The sequence below is a fragment of the Phasianus colchicus genome, chromosome 25, assembly GCF_987193195.1.
Source record: "Phasianus colchicus chromosome 25, bPhaCol1.hap1.1, whole genome shotgun sequence".
NCBI lineage: Eukaryota > Metazoa > Chordata > Aves > Galliformes > Phasianidae > Phasianus > Phasianus colchicus.
In genome coordinates this window covers 2,505,040-2,526,241 of record NC_143460.1, presented here as the reverse complement: position 1 = coordinate 2,526,241, position 21,202 = coordinate 2,505,040, and the positions used below count along the sequence as shown (strand labels likewise).

At 49.8% G+C, this 21,202-nt stretch overlaps 1 protein-coding gene across 2 annotated transcripts in view; it reads left to right on the top strand.

Moving 5' to 3' along the window:
* The first annotated feature begins 1,067 nt into the window (after positions 1-1,067).
* Positions 1,068-21,202, top strand: part of MAGI3 (membrane associated guanylate kinase, WW and PDZ domain containing 3) — a 51,951-nt gene continuing 31,816 nt past the window's right edge. For both annotated transcript variants that reach the window (XM_031605708.2, XM_031605709.2), the window contains exon 1: positions 1,068-1,444. In XM_031605708.2, the coding sequence (XP_031461568.2) occupies positions 1,123-1,444 (322 nt within the window). In that variant the 5' untranslated portion in view covers positions 1,068-1,122. The remainder of the gene's footprint in view (positions 1,445-21,202) is intronic.

Sequence of the window (21,202 nt, the reverse complement as noted above, 5' to 3'; positions counted from 1 at the left end):
GAGCTGCATCAGTTTGGGTCTCGCTGTTGGGTTGATGCCTGATGCCCAGCAGTGCTCTGTGCTCTGGGAGCAGAGAAGGAGACAATGTGGAACACCCAGCACAGCTCTGGCTCCAATCACCTGCAGCCCGGAGGTAACGAGCAGCAGATGGATAATTAAAGTACGGCCCAAAGGAACAGCGATGTGAGTTATTGTCGGTGGGCAGGCAGCTGTTAGCTGTGTGCCATAGAGGAGCAGGCCTGCAAAGGGAGGGAGCTGTGCAGGAACGGGGCAGCACGGAGGTGTTTGTTAGGAGCAGTTCTGCTGCAGTACAGGAGGTTCTCAGCGGTTTCTGTGCTACGCAGAAACGAATCTTTGTTGCTGTTTACCATTGCGGAGCGCTCCGTGTTGAAACGCGATTCCTCCAAACTGCGCTGTTGTGCAAACAGAGGTGAGCGCCGGGGCGCAGCGCTGCAAACAGACAGACAGACAGACAGACAGACACCCGTTGTGCTGCAGCTGCAAACACCGCCGGGCTCCGCAGCAGCTCTCAGCGGGGCCACTCCGTCGGGATGGGGCACCGCGCACGGAACGCAGCGGGAATTGAGACTGAAGAGGAGCGGGCAAAAAAAACGCCCATCAAACCGCATCGCCGGGATTCATTTCCGCCTTTCACAGCGGTGATGACCGCTGCCAGAGGCGGTTCACTCGTCCGGCCGTGCCGGGCGGCGCGGAGCTGAGATGCGGAGCTGAGATGCGGAGCTGAGATGCGGAGCTGAGATGCGGAGCTGAGAGCAAAGCTCGCGCGGTGCGAGCGCTCCGCATCGCCGCTCCGCAACGGCAGCCGCAGCTCCGCCCCGCGGCACGCAGCCACAAAGCGCTCGCGCGCGCTCCGACCACACCGCGCGCCAACCCAGGAGGTGCGCGCCGCCGTGACGTCACACGCCCCGCCCCGTCTGAATGGGGGCGGGGCCGGCGCGACGGAGCCGGGAGCGCGCGCGCGCGCGCGCGCGGAGGGGGGTGGGGGCGGGGCGAGGCGCGCGCGTAGGGGGCGGGGCGGGGCGGGCGGCGCCGCCGCGGCGGGCGGCAGTCGGGCGGCAGCGGCCGGTGCGGGAGGCGGCGCGGGCGCGCCCATGGTGCGGCATGTCCAAAACGCTGCGGAAGAAGCGGCACTGGCTGAGCAAGGTGCAGGAGTGCGTGGTGTCCTGGGGCGGCCCGGCGGGCCCCGACCCCGAGCTGCTGCACGGCGGCGCCGAGCGCGGCGAGTTCCCGTACCTGGCGGGCCGGCTGCCGACGGGCGCCGAGGGCGCGCCGGGCCCCGCGCTGCTGTCGGGCAAAGCGCCGGCGCCGGGCGACGTGCTGCTGGAAGTGAACGGCACCCCGGTGAGCGGCCTGACGCACCGCGACACGCTGGCCGTCATCCGGCACTTCAGGGAGCCCGTGCGACTCAAGACCGTGCGGCCAGGTGAGCCCGCAGGCCGCGCCCGTCCGCTGCGGGCCCGGCGTCGCGGCCTTCGGGCGGCGGGACCCGGAGTTGGAGCGGGGCGGGCGGGGCTGCGGGGCGGGCGGGGGCGGCGGCTCCGGCGCCGGGCCCGGCGGGGCAGCGCGGTGCGGGCGCTCCGTGCGCCCTTCGCGGCGTCCCGCGGCGGGAGCGCGGTCCGTTCGATGCGTCTCGGCGAAGGTTTGGGTCGGTTCTGAGCGCGGGCATCGCTGCGATAAATCCGTCGGTCCGGCTGCGTTGGCTCCCCGCTCCCCAGGCTGTAATGCTCGCTGTGCCCCTATGAGCACCAGCAGTGCCGCAGGGGTTGGCAGCTCCACGCTTCTTATCTATCCGCTTTGTTCTGTGCTTATTTGCGATCACCGGGCTGCCGTTTGCTGGTAGGTAATGCGTACCTGAAGGCGGTTTCCTCCTTTGACCGCTAATTAAGAGTTATCTGCTGTGCCCCGATGGGTATCGCCTGCGATGGGTATCGCCTGCGTAAAGCAGAACAGAAGTGACCCATGGAGGATCCGGGAGAGCTCTGGAAGTCTGATTGAAATGGGGAAAATAGAAAAAACAGAAAAGGTAAATAAATTAAGGAACAAATTCATTAATACAAGGCGGTAATCTTTATTTAAAAGAGGAAGTCAATGGGAGATGGAACTATAACGAGTATCAAATGGAATTGCGTTTGCTCTGGAGGGCAGCAGGGATGTTCCTGCGCTGGGATTCCATAGCAGAGATGTCCCACACTTCACATTAAAGCTGCCAGAACAGACATTAGGATGAGTGCATGCGGTGTAAAGCGGGAAGGTGCTGCAGGACAGGTGAGGGTCCCACGATGCCCCACACAGCGTGGTGGGACGGGGCTGGTGCTGAGCACTGGGCTGAGCCTTGTGTGTACAACTGGCATTTTTCTGCTGATTTTATGTAATTTTTGGAATAAATCATATCCGTGCTCGAGGTGGTGCAGCTTTGCCATGCTAGAACATATTGTGAGCTTATTTACCACATCAGATGGTTTTGGCAGCAAGCTTCTGTGTCAGACTTGCTGTCCTTAAACGCAGCAGGCTGTTGCTGTTTCTGTTGACACCGTGGTGAAGCACGGAGCTGGGGGTGCATGGAGGAGCACAGAGGCAGCAGGCAGAGCTCCGCAGGGCTCCTCTGCTCCCATCCCAGTGCTCCCAGCAGTGCTGGAGCTGCAGAGGTGGTGATGCATGACTCTTTCCACGTGTCTGAGCTCCGAGCCCATCCATTCTGCATCTTTCTAAGATCCCGTGCAGGGATCAAGCTGCCTGTTCTGAGTGGGGCTGAGTGCAGGTGTGCAGCGGGTGGGAGCCGAGCTGCCTGCTGCTCTGAGCATCCTTCATTAAAAGGCAGCAACAGCTTTCGTTGGCAGCAGTGAAATCTGTCTGTGATCCTTCTAGCAATCTCACGGAAAGTGGAAAATGGAAATTTCAAGATACTGTTTAGTCTTGTTTGGTAAGACACTCGAGAGATATGAATACTAAATTGAACGCCATCTGTTAAGTGCAGATCGTGAACGATGGACCACTTTGTTGCTGGAGAAATGGTTCCTTCCCTCTCTGGCTGTGTTCTCTGCCCCACGGAGCGAGGCCGTGGGTTGGTGCTGTGCCCAAAGCACCGTGATGGCTGTCAGCAGCCGTAGGTGTGTGCAATTTGTAACCTCCCATTCCTCTCTATACGAACATGTTATTCTTGGCATAGAGCATCTTGCCATTCCTTTTCGCACACTCCTTTGTTTAAATCTCGCTTCCATGAGTGCTGTGATTTCACCAGCTCTAATTATTCTATTCTTTCTTAGTGCGTTAGCTTCAAATGATAACGAGGCCTCATGTGGCCAGTTAAGCAACTGCTGTGCTGCTGAACGGTCTGAATTTGTTCCCTTCAGGGTGCTGCTCTGTGCTGTGCTCTGCTCGCTGGGGCCTCTCAGGCAGCACAGGACTGGAATCACCTGAGCTGGGCACCGTGGTGACATCAGCCCCAGAGCCACCCCACGGGTACAGGGTTTGTAGGACGGGGTAACTTGGTGCTCCAGGTGTCCTGAAAGCAAAGCTGCTCTGCTCAGACAGACAGCTGTGATTGAGACACCTGCATGTGTGTGTTGGTTGTGACACAGAGGGTTTTTTTTGTTGCTCTTACAGTCCAAGTTTGCCTGGTAGCCTGGAACTAACTTGCTTAAAATCCTTGAAGTGTCAGTTGGCTCTGCGATGGCAGGAGCTGCTGTGCTCAGTGTGAATGAACATGAATCTTCATTAGAAGCCGTGGCTTCAGCTCCCTGGTTCTGTCTGAGCTCTTGGCTGGCTGTAACCATTGCTTGCAGAAAATGGCTGGGTTTCGTTGTCTCGGAAGATTCAACTTCCTTAATGTTTTTTTTTTCAAAGTTTTTTGGGCTTTTTTTTTTTTTTTGGTAGCTTCTGCTTGAAGTTATTTTTCAGCTGGTGATTCTGAAAGTCTAAAAAATATAATGAGCAGCATGCACTCCGAGTGGAAAAAACTCCTCAGGTTTCAGTTGTTGCTCTGATTTAAGGCCTTTGAATGCATTCTTCTGGCTCTTCAGGATGCCTCCTCTTAAGAGCTATCTCTTCACGTCCACACCTGTTAGTTAAATTGTGTATTGTTCCCTGAGCCAGAAGAGTTTTCTTCCTTAAAGCAGCATTATTCCTGGGAGCTCTGGATGAAGAAAAGCATGAGCTCTTCTGCTGTATCTGAGAGTCAGTTCCTCGCTTCATCCTGGAGGGGAGAGCAACAACGGTGAGAAGGTTTGCAGAATTGCACTGAGTTGCTTTGAAGCCAGAATCCCCCCGAGTTCCCTTCTGTCTCTGCTGGGTGGTGGACCTGCATCGTTGCTCTGTGCCCAGCGGCGTGGCTTTGGCTGTTCCATGCAGGTGCAGCTTTTGGGATGACATAACATCAGAACGGTCTTCTGTGCAAACGTATGTCATCGTGTTTTTTGTGGGAGACAAAAAACGGAGTGTAATTTTTCAGGGATTGCTGGTTGCTTTTAGTTGAATGCAGTGTCCTCGAATGAGAAGTCACTGCTGTGTTTGCTGTCAGTCCTGTGCCGCTCTTCCCTGCTGAATAGAGCAGTTTGCATAACTTGATTCAGCTCATGAAAGCAGCGTGTAATGTGTAAGTAAGGAGTTAATCCCTTTCGGTTCAGGGTTGCCGTATCTCTTCAATTATCTGCATGAAAACTGTAAAACTGGAATTCCAGCTCTGCCAGACCGCGGTGCTTCCGTGTGGATTTTGACTGTGTTCTAATTCAGTGCTGTTTCATTACTGACTTTGGTAATAAATACAATCAGACTAACAGCTGGGGTCTGATGAATATGGATTGTGGGTTCTGTATAAATACCAGAAGTGGGAATTTGGGAGAGCTGTCTAGAAATACATTATTTTCATCTGCATGGTAATGAAGCATTCTTTCAAGAGGCGTTGAAGGCGATCAGCGAGGTTAGTGTGGTTGTATGGGAATTACTGATCACTCAACTTTCTTTAAACCTGCTGCATTTGGAAACATTTGCTGCTTTCTTATCAATCTAAAGTAGTGTTGTCCTAATAGGAGAAGAGAAACCCAGGGCTCGCTGCAGTGACAGCAGCAGTAATGTCTGCCCAGTGCTGTGCACTTGGATCTGGCCATGATGGAAAACCTTTACTCCGTGGGACAGAGGAGGGTGGAATTACAGCACAGAGGAGCAGGAATGTGCCCGTGCTGTACTGAAGAGCAGCAATGGGAGCTTGTTGCTCCTCCCCTCAGCCCAGGTAGGAGGTGACTGGGGAGGTAACCAGCAGCAGCAGGAAGTGAGAGGTCACCAAAGGGGAGCTCTGAGCCCGGTGATGTTTGCAGAGTGTGACTGCACATGCTGCAGGAGCATTGCATGGGGGAAGGCACAGCCGTTCCTCCTTTCTCCTGCTTGATTCCTGTATGTCCCCCAACTTGTTTCCTCCTTGCATTGAAGACCTGGGCGCTCTCCTCTCGTGCTGTGTTGTTCGCAGTGCTTTTGCTTTGCCAGCCAAGTGGGAGCTGCAGCGACTCGAGGGATCTCCACACACAGACACATCTGCTGGAAGAGTTCCTGGAGTGCCAGTGCTGGGCTGGAGGAGGCCCTGCCTGCAAAACATTCTTCTGAAAAGCAATTGGTCTGTTCTAAAAGAGACTTACGCTGTTGCACCTGGAAGATGGGAGGCTGAGTGATGTTTACTCCATCCTGCATTCTTGGCTCACAGGTTTACAGCTCTCCATAGCTGTCTGCAGGCTGTGATGGGTTTACATAAAAACACTTTTAGAACTTTCCCATCTAAAGATGCATCATAGACTAAACACTGAAGTCACTTAAAAGGAGGAGCCCGCTCCCCTCCTCGCAGCCCAGCCTCCAACCCACACCCTGTAGGTCTGGTCATTAGGCATCTCACTTTGTAGTGTAAATGTGAGGGAAGAGCCATGTCCTGGAAATACAAAGGAATGGTTGGTATGTTCCAGTGCTGTTTATGTTCTGGTAAGCAGATGGGGTTTGAGGTGCTCAGCATCTGCCCCTCTCAGGGCGATGAACAACACTGAAGGCCATTTTGCATTTTAAAATGCGAAGTCAGGAGCTGTGTGCAGTCATCTGCCAAAAGTTGCTCTGAAAAAACAGTCATGGATACTCTGAAGTGCAGCCTGCGTGTGGTGTAGGAATAAAGAGCAATGGGTTTATCACAGAGTTCCTGCTGAAGTGCCCCCAATGCCTTTTCAGAGAATCTTTGATAATGCACGTGGGGGGAATTTCATTTCCTTTGGACTGGGGTTGTTTTGCAGTTAAATTCTGAGAGCAATTTGGTGCTCATTATGCTTTGAGATTCAAATTGTGTCCCTTCTATTAGGACAGCTTTGGTATGCAGGAGAGGAGGTAGCTTGTGATTAGAGTCCTGGCACACTGCTTTGCATCACGTTCACCATTTGGGAATTTGGTCAGCTTTTGCATGTTCTGTGGGCTGTGAGGAGGGAGGTGGTGGTGGGAGCTGCCTGGGGCTGCGTTCTGCACACAGCTGTGGTCGTGGCAGGGTGAGAGATGTTGACCTGAGGTCCTCACTGGGCTGAACCAGGGGTGGGCCAGGGGGGTGTGCTGGGGGGCCAGGCTGCTGCTGATGTGCCATTGGGACGCACTGTGGGCCTCCAGCAGCAGCTGTGAACCAAGTACTGCTCACATGGGTCCATGGCAGGAGCCAGCAGGGACACTCAGGTTGGCCTGCAGTGCTGGGAATGCCATCCAGGAGGTCCTGGCGGATTGCAGCATCCTCTGAACACAGGAAAAGAAGCACGCAGGAGGTGAGCAGTGTTGAGAGCAGGGCTTCAGTGAGCGCCGAGCAGGAAAATCCCTCTTAAAATAGGCCGTAACAAAAAGAAGTGCCTGCTTCAGTGTGGATTTTCCTTTTTCCTGTAGGACTGAGGGGAATATCACAACGCAAACATGACTGAAGTGGGAATGAGGGCTGTTCTGTCCCATTGGCACATGCCTGCTGTTTGTGCAGCTGTGGCCTGCCAGCTCCGTGCTGTGGCCGAGCCCAGGGTGTGTGAATCTCTGTCACTTGGTTCTTCTTTTCCTGACGCTGTTAAAGAACAAAACATAAAACTGCTGAGCAATCATTTGAACCCAGTGTAACTCAGCCTGCTGATGAGGTATTTTCCTACTTGTGTGTAAAAAGCTAAGGACAGAGTGGATTTTTAAATAATCGTGACACGGTTTTGGCTGAAATGAAAGTAAGGGCACCCAGACAGCAAAGCAGTTAAGCCTTCTCCTGCCTTTAAGATTTCATTGTCCATAGGTGCAACTTTGCTTTGGTTACAGCCCTCACTGGTGGTGACCTTCGTCCAAGCGAAGGTTTGCTAAAGGCAGAGCTTGCTGGTACTGCTCATTAAATCCAAGAGGATTAACGTACAGTTTATTTCCTCTAAACCCACAGAACTATCAGGAAATAACTAAGCCCTAAAGTTTTAGGTTTGCAGAGATGATTTCCTCCTAATGCATGTACTTGGGAGGAATTTCAAAATCCCGTTATGTAAGAGGGAGGCAGAGTCCCCATTAATCCCAGGGAATGATGTTTAATGGCTTGTTTCATCCGTTATTGGTCTAAAGAATTCCTCAGAAATCAGCTGACCCAAAGTGCCAGGGAAGTATTTTTACCTCTGTTGCTGAAACTATTACTGCTCAGTAATTTCACTAATCTCCTTTGCAGCGAGATTAGATTGCAAATGCTTTGATGCAGGGAGGGCTGTGTTTGTGAAAACAGCTCAGTAGCCGCGGGCACCGCCGAGTGGAAATGCCAGAAAGTGAAAAGGAGGGCTGCTCTGCTGCTGAGCAATGGTTTGAACCATCCATCGCCTGGATCGTGCTTCAGATTGACTGTGGTTTGCCATAGTTCCAGCCCTGCCCAGCTGTGTGCTTCTCACCCACCAGGACGTGGGGCGGGAGGTTCTGTGTCATGGAACAACCGCACAACTTGTGCTGGAGTGGCAGCTCTGCTGCCCTACTTACGTGGTGTAAAAATACCTAATCCTGAGGATTTTATTTCCCTCTCCGTAGGGCAACGGAGAGTAATTACTTTTCTCTAGTGAAGGTAGAGATGCTGGAAAAGTTTAATTAATGCCCGTTAGGAGATGCCAGTGATACTTAAATGAATTCATCAGGGCCGGGCACTTAACTCATCAGAACAGCCAGCAGTTGTGTTTTTGCACTGAGTTGCTAATGGCTGTGCAGAAGTACCTGCAGATTCCTGCTTGACATTGAGTGGAAGAGGAATTAAGGAATAACCCCCCCCCCAAAAATGTCACCTTTCTAATGTAAATGGATGTAACAGCGTGAGAGCTTGGGAGGCCTGGAATCTACCTGTGATCACAGATGTGAGCCTTGAGGTTTGTGCTGAGGGGCCTTCAGCCTCTCCCATCCCCGTGCTGATGGAGCAGATGCTGTGAGGATGAGAGCTGCGCCAGTTGTCTCCACCAGAGCTGTGAATCCCTCGGAAAAAAGAGCAGCAGACATGTCAGTGTTGTTCATATGGTTCCTCATCCCAAATGCTGGCATTGGAGCCTTCCAGAGCCTGGAGAATACTACTGCTGGGCCCTGACTGCAGGAATTGAACCAGCCCTGCTTGGCCACAGATTCTAGGAGGAAAAAAAGACAATACAGCTGTGTGTGTGGGGAGGAGGAAGGTGCTGCTGTTCTGCTGCTGCTCCTGCAGGTGCACAGCTACTCTGCTCAGGAATGAATGTGAGCATCACAGCATTGCATGTGATGTTGCTCCGTTCAGTCATCAAACTCTGCTACGTGATGTGGAGTGTCGTGGTGTAGGAGTAGTACAAGGGTTTGTACCTGAGGAACTTCCATCCGTGCTTTTTCCCTAATGCAGGAGAGGAGAACGGACTGACATCAGTTCCTGCTTTGTTGAATCACCCTCGGGGACATGCAGTTGTTGTTCTGCAGTTGTAATTTGTTGCCTCTTGGCAAAAACATCTTTTTTTTTTTTTCCCTTAATTGAACTACGTTGTTAAGAGGTCCATTGCTCTCTCTGGTTCAGGTGGTTGCAGAGATGTTGGATGTTAAGGGAACTGCGAAGGAAAGCTGTGCCTGCTCAAGCATGATGATTTCTGCTGCTCTGTATTTCACAGCACTGCAGTGTGGTTGGGTTGAAGAGACCCCGGAGCCCCCGGCCCCATCCCCTGCCATGGGCTGGTTGTACCTCTGCTTCTTCATCTGCCTTCAAATAGTGATGGAAGTAAATGTGGAGGTACTGAGGGTGGCTCTGAATAAAGGAGCGCTTCAGTAAAGGTCTGTTGTGGGTATCCAAATATCTGCTCTGTGAAACGCTGCACCCTGGCAGTAGTAAAGCATTTCAAAGAGATGGCTCCAGAATGAAAATGGTCAGGGGAAGATGACAGGAAAGGGAACAGTGCAATAAATAGAGGGAAAAAATGGCTGTGCTGTCAGTTCTGGTTTCCCTGTTGGGGTGTGTGTACGTAGCTGCCTTCTGATTGATTGTGAACTGAGAACAGGAATTACATTTGGCTTTGCCTTTAAAGCTGTCTTGTTATTTGAAGTGCTTTCTTATGAGAAGAGCTCCATTCCTGTGTCAGCCCGGGGTTGGGGAGCAATGTGAGCAGACACAGAGCAGGCCTGCCCTGCAAGAGCTGCACCCCGGAGCTGTGATGGTGGGACCATGTGAGTGTACCACAGGGATCTCATGGCCTGCGTGGACATCACTGCTCTGCTCAAGACATCTACCTTGTGGAGGACGTGTGGAGGCAGTAATGAACATGAAGTCACCTGGAGAAAGTTGATGACAGGCTGATAACTCATCCTTCACACGGCCGCTGCGGTGTCTGCCGAGAGAGCTGTTTTCTGTTCTCTTCTTTGGATTTTAATTGGTGTGTAATTTTTGCTGCTGTGTCAGTGTTGTGACATTGAGGGGATGACATTGTGTGGCTGGGATGAGCGAGATGGCTGCAGCCTGGCACCGTCAGACCGCTCAGGCTGCACCCAGCTTGGGCTCCTTTTTATGATAGAAGGCACAAAATAGAAATGAGAACAGCAGTTTTCTTGCTGTGAAGTTGCAGCCTTTGTTTATCCTCTCTGCTTCAGCTGGTTCTGCTTTATAATGTGTTTTCAAGTAGTAGAAAAAGTTTGTTCTGAAGGTAAAAACTAACCTGCAGAGGTCTGGGATAGGAGGAGGTAGCCAGAGTATCTGTGGGACACGTGGGTTCATCAGTAATCCAAAGGATCCCGTATTAATTACCATCAGTTAATAGACTCATTTACCAGTTCCAGTTTCCATGTGCTCTGCTGAGACCTCTTCCTCACTAACTGAGATAAGGAGAGGAGAAATGCTGAGAAGCAGATGTTGCATGACCAAGTACCCAGCTGTGCACTAACAAAATGAATCTCCTGGTAATTAGTTAACAATTCCTTGGCAGTCAGAGGCATATGTAAAACAGTAAGCACAGCATGGGGAAATAATAATAATAAAAAACATTAAAAGCACTTTCTGAGCTTTAAAACATTGGCAGCATCCTTTCAGCCATCTGTGTTGCTGAAGAGCTGACTGCTCGGTAAGTCATGCCAAGGTCAGAGCTGACTTGCAGCCCTTAACCCTTTGGCAGTGAGATGTGACATCCTGCTTGCTGAGCATGGTTGTGTATCAGCACGACGATCAATAAGGGAAAGCAATGGTGCTGACACAGCTCTGTGTTCAGTAGATGCTTCTCATGGAAGGAAAGCAGGAGCTGAAAGGTGGGCTCAGATGGGCGTAGTGCAACTGAATTGTTGTTAATTTTTTCTGATGCTATTGGTGTAGCCCTGGAGAGAACAGAATATCTGACCGTGCCCTAATGGTTGTATTTGTAGGGAAAAAGTTGGGCTTTGTTCTAAAAGCAGTGCTGTGTGTGGTTCTGTAACTTTGTGTATGTTTCATCCGTAGGCTGGGGGTTGTTCAGCTGATTTACCAGTCACTTTTAATACAAACCCCACAGTTTACCCTGGTTTTCTCTGAGCCTCCCATGGCTCAAACACTTTTATGGAACGCATCAGAGTGGTACCAGCGTTTCCAGTCCATTGAAAGAGTTCACCATCTGCATCCTCCTGGGGATGCTGCATCACCACAGCAGTCCCTGCTCTGTGCTGCAAATTCTGTGCTTGCACGACTATGAACGTAGATTATGAGCAATTGGTTAGGACAGAAAACGTAATCAATCAATTAAAGCCTAATGAGGCTTTTACTTCAGAGTAGCTTCATCTGCTAAAATATGACGTTGTCTGCTGCGAAGGGGTGGTCTGTAATTCTGTAATTGCTTCTCAGGGCATCCTGTGCACCTTGCCAGTCAGAGCTGGGCTGTGCACAGCTCCCAGTGGGATTCCAGGCTCTGTGCTGAGCTCGGGGCTCCCAGCCTGGGCCCTGAGGGCATCCCAAGCTGACAGAACCGGAGGCTGCAGCAACCTGCCTGTGTCTGGTGCTGACAGGGCTGGCAGCGGCCTGCCCTCACTGCCCAGCCTTCCAGCGTGGCATTGCAAATACACAACAGCTTCACTTTGGGAATGCCAAGTATTTCCCCCACTGCTGTATTTTGTAATGTGCTGTGGCTGTGGAGGGCTTTCTGATAAGCAAGAACTGATGAGAAGCTTTGAAACACCCCAAGGTCTGTGTTTGACCCCACAGCACCAGGCCTGGCCGCCCTGCACCCTCCAGCAGTGGGGCTGGGCCTGGCTGGGGGTGAGCAGCCCTGCCTCCTGGCATCTGTTGGTCTGGAGGTAACTTTTCCTGATTTTTTTTTTTTTAGGTTACTGTAGGGCAGCTGTGATTTGGATACGCTGACTGTAAAACCGCGAGCTGAACATTGGGTGCATTTGCAGAGGTGAAAGTTTCAAGTCCTGCAGGATGCTGTAAGGGTTTAAGGTAGCCATGGTTGATGCTGAGTGCTGTTCTGTAGGTTGTGTTTTGAGAGGGAGTCATTTTCTTGTGTTATTCCTACGAAATTAACGTGACTTGGGCAACCTGAAAGTTGCATTGCTGTTTATACCATAATGCTGACATGTCAGCGTGAATGCTTTTCTCTACCCAGCTTGGTTTGCTAATAAATGTGTTGAACAACACGTGAGAAACATGAGCTCCCTTCCAGCCTTTTTTATGCAGAAGGGGATACCAGGACATGCAGTTTGAGCCCTGCACTCTGCCATCACCCCATGCCCAGTGAGCGGGGCAGGCTGAGCAGCACTTCTCTCCATCCCAAAACTGAGAGCAGTGTGAAATTGCACAAGGCAGCATCAGCATTAGTCATGGCTGTGCACATCTGGAGGCAGAAGGATTGTGCTGACTATTGAGCAGAGGGAGCTTTTGTGTGTGGGGGGGGGGGGGTGGCAATGCTGCTGTTTTCCAATTAAACTTGGATGTACCTGTAATCAATACGGCTGTGGGCATGGTGCATTTGTTAATGTGATGCAGAGGAGTGCTGACCTAAAACGCAATGTTGGTGTTTTTAAATCCCTGGGAGTCCTTGGGAGCGCATTGAGGCACTGCTGTGAGTGCTGGAGCCTGAATTTATTGCTGCACTGCCTCTCTGGCACAGCAGGAGCTGTCCTCGGGGAATGTCACCACTGTGTCGGAGGTGCTGGGCTTTCCAGAGCTTCTGGAAACAACCAAAGCCTCAGTGCTGAGTGCTGGATCTGGGGCTCTTTGGTAGGAATGTCTTGAAAATGGGGGTGAAGTTTAAAACGAGAAGAAGCTCAGAGTCTGGCAGATGGAAAGTAAGGTAACTTCTATCCCTGAGTTGTTAAAAATTTTTGTGTCCGTGGCTCTGCTCCGTGATGGCTGTTGATGGGTGAGGAGCACATGGGAACAGCAGGGAGAGGAAGCACAGACGATAATAAATGCCTCATTTTGGCTGCAGTTCACGGTAATTCTTCATTTTTCATGGTCGGTCTAATCCCAGCATGCGAAGCTGAACTGCTCACGGATAGTTTTTTGTGGTCATAGAGCTAATCTCTAGCCCAAGTTGATATGGACAGAGCTGTCTGCTCAACAAAGCTCTCTGATTACATTTCAACGTGAGCCAGCGCATGGGAATGAGCTGTGCTGTTAGGAAAACAGTGATACTCAAAGCGAGGGGATGTGGGGACAGCTGTGGGGTCCCGGAGCAGAGCTTGGCTGCTGGGCTCAGGCAGAACAGAGGTTTGTGGAGCTGCTGCTGCCAGCTGTGTTGTTCCAGGAGGTTCCTTGCTGACGGGACTTCCCATGTCTCAGGAGAGCACAAGCACAGTGTCACTGTCAAACTGCTGCTCTGCCAAACTCCAGCCCGAAATAGGTTAGTGGGCCTAGAAATTATGCACAGTGTAATTGTGTGTCTTGCTTCCTATGAAAAGTAGGCTAAAAATAAGCCCATGTAGTATTTGAATAAGTTCTAATCAGCGCATTCCAAAAAAAAAAAAAAAAGGTCTTGGCATGTGAACACGTACCCTTCTGCTGGGAAAGTAATGCCAAGTCCCGAACAGATTAAATGGCTTGTGTAACACAGAGCAGCTGCAAGGACGTTTTTCTTTGGGGATGTGACTGAAATGTGTCATTCTATAGAACTTCACGCTGCTTAAGCAATAAGATATGGTGTGTTATCCATATGTCAGTATGTGAAATGTGATTCTACATTAGGACAGGCACCAGGGCAGAGCATTTTTACCCAGGACAAGTCCTCTGTTTGGGACCCTTTGTTGGAGAGGGTTGTGGAAGCAATGCTTGCCAAGTGTAGTGACACATTAGCTGCAGATTACAATAGGGAAGCATTAATATTAGAGCAGTTTTCTTCATTTGTGTATGTTAAATGTTCCTCCTGGAGCAAATTGGTTTGCTTCAAATCTCAATAAATCATTTTCTCTACTGTGTATGTACTAAGACCCCGCATTGGAAACGTAAGGGAATGAATGGAAGATTGTCTATAAATTTGGAAGAACAAGCCGTAGTTACCCTGCAGAAATTTGCCTCATTGTTTGGATTGCTTGCCTTTGTTTTGCAGTGTTCCAGCTCTGTATCTGCTCAATTACGAGCAGATTAAACGTTTTATGTATTATTATAACCTTAGCAGCTATGGGGGATTCTGATTTCATAGCTGCGATGTCTGTGTGCAGCTGTGCAGAGCGAGAACAGCAGCGACAGCACTGCTCCTACCAGACAGCCCCGTAGGTGTGCTCGTTTGCAAGCTGATTAAAACTCAGCAAGAAACGGAGCACATAATTAGGAAGCCTTAATAAAGTCATCCGTGCTATTCTTAGAACAACCCTGAGTTTTTAAGTTTTTGGATGATTTTTGACCCTTCAGCTTTCTGTAGCATGCGCTTTGGATGCATGTGAGCAGCGTGCAGTGCGACCACGCAGCAGCAGCAGATCATGTTATGTCCTGTCCTGCTAATGGGGCTTGGCTTAATCTCCTGCCACGATGTCAGAAACTTGCTGGCCCTCCTGCTTTGCATTCCTGCTTCACTTTCAGAGGCAAGGTTTGATCTAACAAATCTAAGTTTTGTTTGGTGAGGTCTTTCAAGCTCTCCAGGCTGCGTTCACTGAGCTTTCTAGATACCCATGTGAGTCCTTTTCTCTGCCTGAGCCTGGCAGTAGCAGAGGAGTTTGTCTGAGTACTTTGTCATCAGTGTGAGCACGACTGACTTGAGCTGGTAGCCATGTGCCATTCTGGCAGATGGAATATTGTGGGGGCTGCTAGAAGGGCAGTGCTGAGGGCCTGGGGAACAGGCAGCACTTGGCAATAGGCACAGGGAACGGTGGTTGTCCTGCTGAGCTGCAGCTCCAGCTTCATCTGATGCATGAAGAGCAGGACCTCAAGGGTGGCTTCCTGCTGACAGCTCTTCCTCTGACTCTTATTCCCATAGCCACCATACAGTGTCAGAATAGAAAATGCTCTCTGTGAGCCAGGAGCACAGGAAAGTGGTACATCTCAGCTTGGAGGTACTGCCCCATAGGACCTGAAAGCAAAATCATAGAATCATAGGATGGATTGGGTTGGAAAAGGCCTCAAGGATCATTGAGTTCCAACCCCCCGCCACGTGCAGGGCCACCAACCTCCCCATTTCATATCAGCCCAGGCTGCCCAGGGCCCCATCCAACCTGGCCTTGGACACCTCCAGGGATGGACGGGGCATCCACAGCCTCTCTGGGCAGCTGTTCCAGCACCTCACCGCTCTCATAGCAAAGAACTTCCCCCTGACATCCAATCCAAACCTTCCCTCCTTGAGCTTAAAACCATTCCCCCTTGCCTTGTCCCTGTGTAAATTTCTGTCAGCTGTGGTGCTTTAAGGAAGTTGTGAAGTGCTCCATCTTCCCCGTGAGCTTCGTGTGATACAATGGAGCTCTCAGTGAAGTGTGGGGAGGCATCTTGAGAAAAACAGAGAAGCAAAATGTTTCTTCAGAATATAGCAAACCTTTATAAATATGCATAAGATTGTTGGTCTTTTCTGTGCTTTTTCCTGAAGAAAATACAGAATCAAAGAGAGGAAAGTCACCATATGTTATGCAAAAGGTCAAACTGTTCTCTTGCGGAAAGTTCTTTTGCATTTCTCTTCCCCACTGTTCAGTTGAAGGAAATGGTTATGTTTGCGTTTTATTTGAAACCCATTCATTACTTTAAATCGTTTGAGTTCTACTCATATCTCCTTCAGTGTCTGATCTTATATCAGAAACAGCTGTACAGCTCTTTGTGCTCTGCCATTCTCCTGTTTAATAATAGCCACGCTAAAATACTTGGCATTATCAGAGAAACCCCTACCCAGTTGTAATTCTCCTGACTCTATTTCCATGGTTAATGGATTTTTGCGTGCGTGCGATGTATTACTGTAATTATATCTGATAATATTACATTTGAAGCTTGCCATCTGAAAGTTTCAAGTTCTCAAAAGGGAAATCCTGTGAGTGAAGGACCCGTAAGGCTGCAGGCAGGCGACGTCTCGGGCTGAGCGACCACTGCATCACACAGATGTAAGTGAATCTGAGGTCGGTGTCCCCCCAGCTCTCCCTTGGCCCCTCTGGGTCTTTGGGCAGCACTCGGTAGATGGAAGCAGATTTTTGTGGAAAAACCTTTTGGATCCACAGTGCTGGGTCCTCATTCCTTGCTTCCAAGATTGTCAACTGTGACACATCTGTTTGCAAACTGAGGGAATTGTTAGTTGGGTAACAAGTGTTATTTTCATACGCCAACCAAATGGCACTGAAAGAATCCTGTAAATGCCATCTATTTTCTGCCAGTGTTTTCTTGCTTCCTTCTGTACTGAACAAAACACTCTTTCTGGTAGTGGATGAGGAGCCTCGCCGTGGATAACCACAGCTTCTGGTGCAGTGTTGTTGCTTCCACACCACCAATAATAAAAGAACCAAAGGACAGAGCACAGCTCCTGCTGCTCACACTTCATCTCTTGTCCTTTCCAGCCCTCAGTGTGTTTCAGAATTAAGCTGTGTTAGGATTAAAAGCTCACATTTACTGGTGTTTTCTGTGCGTGATGCAGCTGAGCTGGGCTGTGCAAAGGGGAGCTTTGGTCTTGGCTGCATTCAGGCACTACCAGGGTAATAGAAACATGAGCTTTGTGGCAGCCTTACTTCAATCCGGAGAAACGGTTTTTCATTTATTTCTGTACTGTAAACCAAACATTTGATTTTTTTTTTTTTGAATGCTTTGGTGAATGATTTGTTAAGACTGTAAGGCTTATCTCCACCACAACTTCTGTAAATACAAATGTATTACCAAGATTTCGTTGGACAGAGTGTAATAAGCTGCAATTAAATAAGCCTTTCAGTGTAAACCTTTTAATATTTTCTCAGCTTTCAAGTGGTAAATGAGTCTGCTTTAATGGGCTGCTGTGACTTTGAACTGTCTTGAGATTTTCTTCTATACAAAAGACTCCATGTAAATTCTTCTGTGGGTTGTTCTGCATCTGTCATGCGAAGGCAGCTCGGTCAGTGTGACATACCCTGTACATGATGGTGGATTTGCAGAATATCTTTAACGACACATCCATTGCTCCATGAAAGATCCTTAATTCAATTTTCTTGAAAGCAGATTGACGCTAGAAGCATTCTCTCAGCAGGTCACCAGCAGATGCTCTTCACCCCTATTTCTTTACAGCACGAAGAAACAAGATTTGCTGTTGTAGCTGGGAGCTCACAGAAGGGTTTTGCTGCCTTCCTCTGCACAGTGCTGGTGCATCCCAGCCTGGCCAGTCTGTCCTGTCCTGTTGCTCTCCAGCCTTGGGGCGTTTGGTGGGGATGTGTAGAACCAGTCTCATAAATGCATCTATTTGCATAGCTCTTCAGGATTCAGTTATAAAGCGATCTGTGCTCTCCATGTCTTCAGTCAAACCATTTATTCTCTGCAGACGTTTAGTAAAGCGAAATTCACATCCCAGGAGGCCTTAGCAAAATTTTGCACGAGCATTTGAAAGCTTTTCTAAGGCTTCCTACTGAAGAATTTAATATATATATATATATATATTTAAAATATTTTCTCTTTAGAGCATGATTCTGAGTTGCTGTACCTGCTTTGATGCCTGTCTGTGTTCCCAAACAGCCCGGCTTGCTTTCATCTGTGCTCCTCCACTTCTCCATCCCAGGGCGGTGTCCTCTCTCATCACACAGCTCTCTGGGCCCTGCAGTTTTGGCAGCGTGGCTCAGAGCTCTCATTCTGCATCTCCAACAGAGCCTTGTGCTGAGGGAGGAGGTGAAGAGTCTGCTAATACAGCCAGAACAGATGAGCAGCATGTTTTGCTCTCTTTTCACGACCTTTAAAAATCTAAGGAGTTGGTTTTTTTGTGGTTTCTGGGTGGTGGTGGTTTATTTTTTTTTCATTTGTCTTAGTGAAATATATCATTTGCATTTCAAATCCAAACGTATGCTTTTTATGTATTTGGCTCTTCTCCCACCTTTGTTCCAGAAAATCAGGTTTTGTTCTTTACCTTGTCCCTTCTGCTCGGTGTGCAGGGGGAACTTGATGTCTTGTGATGGTTTTCATCATCGACAAATCACAGAATCACAGAATCGTAGGGGTTGGAAGGGACCTCCAGAGATCATCGAGTCCAACCCCCCTGCCAAAGCAGGATCCCTACACCAGGACAAATTGACAAATGTCCCAACCCAACCTGTGGTTGCTGCCCATATGTGAGTGGTGGGGCTACAGGACCTTAGCTGAACCACAGCCAGCCCATGAGCTGGCTGGGTCCTTGCAGGATGCTCCCAGCTGTCTATGGAGATGTGGGTGCAGTCAGTATCCCAGCAGCATGCTGCAGGCCCATTGCTGCTCAGTCCAACTGAAAGGCAAACAGCACCCTGTGTCTGTCACATTCCTAACGTGCTGCTCTGCTCTCGGTGCTGTGAGCATCCTGTGGTGACCTGACTGTAATTGCTGGGTAGCATATAGGAATTGTTAAGTGTTGTGAGCTGAAGCCAGTGATTTTCTTTCTCGTTGTCCATTAGAAAATAATGCAGCAGCTGATTGCTCTTTTAAGAAGCTGTTACCTGATTCTCCTTTGTGCTTTTATGAGGAAGGCTGTGCTCAGTGAGTGCGGTGTCGAGGTCTGCAGCTCGTGCTGAATTACACCTGTGAATCGTTGCTGAGGAGTTACAGGGTGAATGCTGTGCATGCCTAGCTTTGGTTTCCTGGAGCAGCACACCTGGTTTGTGCAGCTGGAAGCTGCTTTAAATGGCTTTTGCTTAGTCACAGAATCACAGAACGGCCAGGGTTGGAAGGAACCTCAAGAATGATGAAGCTCCAACCCCCTGCCAATGCAGGGCCACCAACCTCCCCATTTCATACCAGCCCAGGCTGCCCAGGGCCCCATCCAACCTTGAACACCTCCAGGGATGGACGGGGCATCCACAGCCTCTCTGGGCAGCTGTTCCAGCACCTCACAAGAGCATCGCCCTGACATCCAACCTCAATCTTCCCTCCCTCAACTTCAAACCATTTCCCATTCCAAAAACCATTTCCCATTCCAAAAACCATTTCCCATTCCAAAAACCATTTCCCATTCCAAAAACCATTTCCCATTCCAAAAACCATTTCCCATTCCAAAAACCATTTCCCATTCCAAAAACCATTTCCCATTCCAAAAACCATTTCCCATTCCAAAAACCATTTCCCATTCCAAAAACCATTTCCCATTCCAAAAACCATTTCCCATTCCAAAAACCATTTCCCATTCCAAAAACCATTTCCCATTCCAAAAACCATTTCCCATTCCAAAAACCATTTCCCATTCCAAAAACCATTTCCCATTCCAAAAACCATTTCCCATTCCAAAAACCATTTCCCATTCCAAAAACCATTTCCCATTCCAAAAACCATTTCCCATTCCAAAAACCATTTCCCATTCCAAAAACCATTTCCCATTCCAAAAACCATTTCCCATTCCAAAAACCATTTCCCATTCCAAAAACCATTTCCCATTCCAAAAACCATTTCCCATTCCAAAAACCATTTCCCATTCCAAAAACCATTTCCCATTCCAAAAACCATTTCCCATTCCAAAAACCATTTCCCATTCCAAAAACCATTTCATTTTAGTCAAGTCGAAGACCAGTTAGTGTTACTTCTGTACTAGTATCCAAGATGTAATTAAATGGTAGATATTCTCCCTTGCCCAATGTGGTTCCTGCTGCAGTGTGAGCACAGCCCTGGTGTTCTGCACAGCCCCATGTGCTTGGCTGTGTCACAGTGTGGGGAATCCCCTTTCTGTCCCTTCTGCTTCGTTCCCACTGCAAACCAGAATTGCACAGCAGGATCTAATTCATGCTTTTTTTCATTCTTCAATGCTTAAAAAAAAAAAAAAGCCCCTCTGAGCCTCTGGCGTGCAAGGATTATCTGGGGAGGGGCTGAGGGGATTTAGGGTGAAGAGCAGTGAGCTGTGTGAGTTTACTCAAGTTCGGGATCTCTGTGGGTCCGCATCGTGGGACATTGGGTTTCATGCAGGTTTCTCATGCCATGCCTTATGGCCCTCTCCTCTCCCATGGGCCTGCAGGCAGTGGCTGAGCTGGGTCTGTCTGCTAGGCCTGGTGTCTGTCTGTCTGCTGAGCCTGGTGTCCATCCATTGGCTGGGCAGTGCAGCTGCTCCTTCTGACACCTGCAGCAGTTCCCCCTTCTCATCCATTCCCTTGCATTACGTTTCCATGCTGGGTGCTGCAGCGAAGCTGCGTGCCTTAGCAATGGGTTTTGTCATTTGCTAGGGAAGTTAACGTGCTTTTAATGAACTGCTGCTTGGAAAAGTTGCTTTTCTTGTTAACAGCGAGGTTTAAAAAAAAAAGGAGGAAAGAAAAATGCCTCCCAACGCCGTCGCTGCTGTTTAGCATATAGAGGTTATTGTCTCAGCAGCTGTTGGCATGGAAACGTCGCTGAGCTCCAGCACAGAGCAGTGCCCGCCGTGCTGTGCATCACAGCCGGCTGTGTTCACACCTGTGGGCACGGCTGTCACACAGCCCCTGCACCCACAGCATCACCCACAGCATCACCCACAGCCACCTGTGGAGTTACAGTGCTGTCGCTTACGGTTGGGCGGTGATTCGTGTATCAAAATTTGAGTGCTGCAGTTCTGCCAGCGCTGGTAATTCAGCTGTGGGCTTGTTGGGGTTAATTCTAGTCACGCTGTAGCAGGAAGCAGCTGTTTGTGGCTGTGTGCTCAGCATTCCCTACTCAGGTACAGCTTTACACAGAGTCACAGAATGGCCAGGGTTGGAAGGGACCTCAAGGATCACGAAGCTCTGATCCCCTGCCTCATGCAGGGCCACCAACCTCCCCATTTCAGACCAGCCCAGGCTGCCCAGGGCCCCATCCAACCTGGCCTTGAACACCTCCAGGGATGGACGGGGCATCCACAGCCTCTCTGGGCAGCTGTTCCAGCACCTCAGCCTTGTTTGTCCCCAGGTCTGTCCTCAAATCAGCTCTGTGCTTTGCAGTGCTGCCGAAGCCTCTCTGTTAGCGTGCTTTTCCTCCTGGATCCGCACTGAAACAGTTCCTTTGTGGTTAATTTAAATGAAAGCAAGAGGATTGTGCCTGTGCATCTTAGAGAACCTGAGCATATAAAGGACATTATTCCTCTCGACTGGTCCCTGTGTTGTGCGTGCCATCCGTAAGAGACAGCTCAGCACACGGCGCACAGCAGCATTGCATTTAGCTTTCTCATTGCTCCTGGGGTCTCTGGGCAGGCTGTGTGCAGTGTGCTGC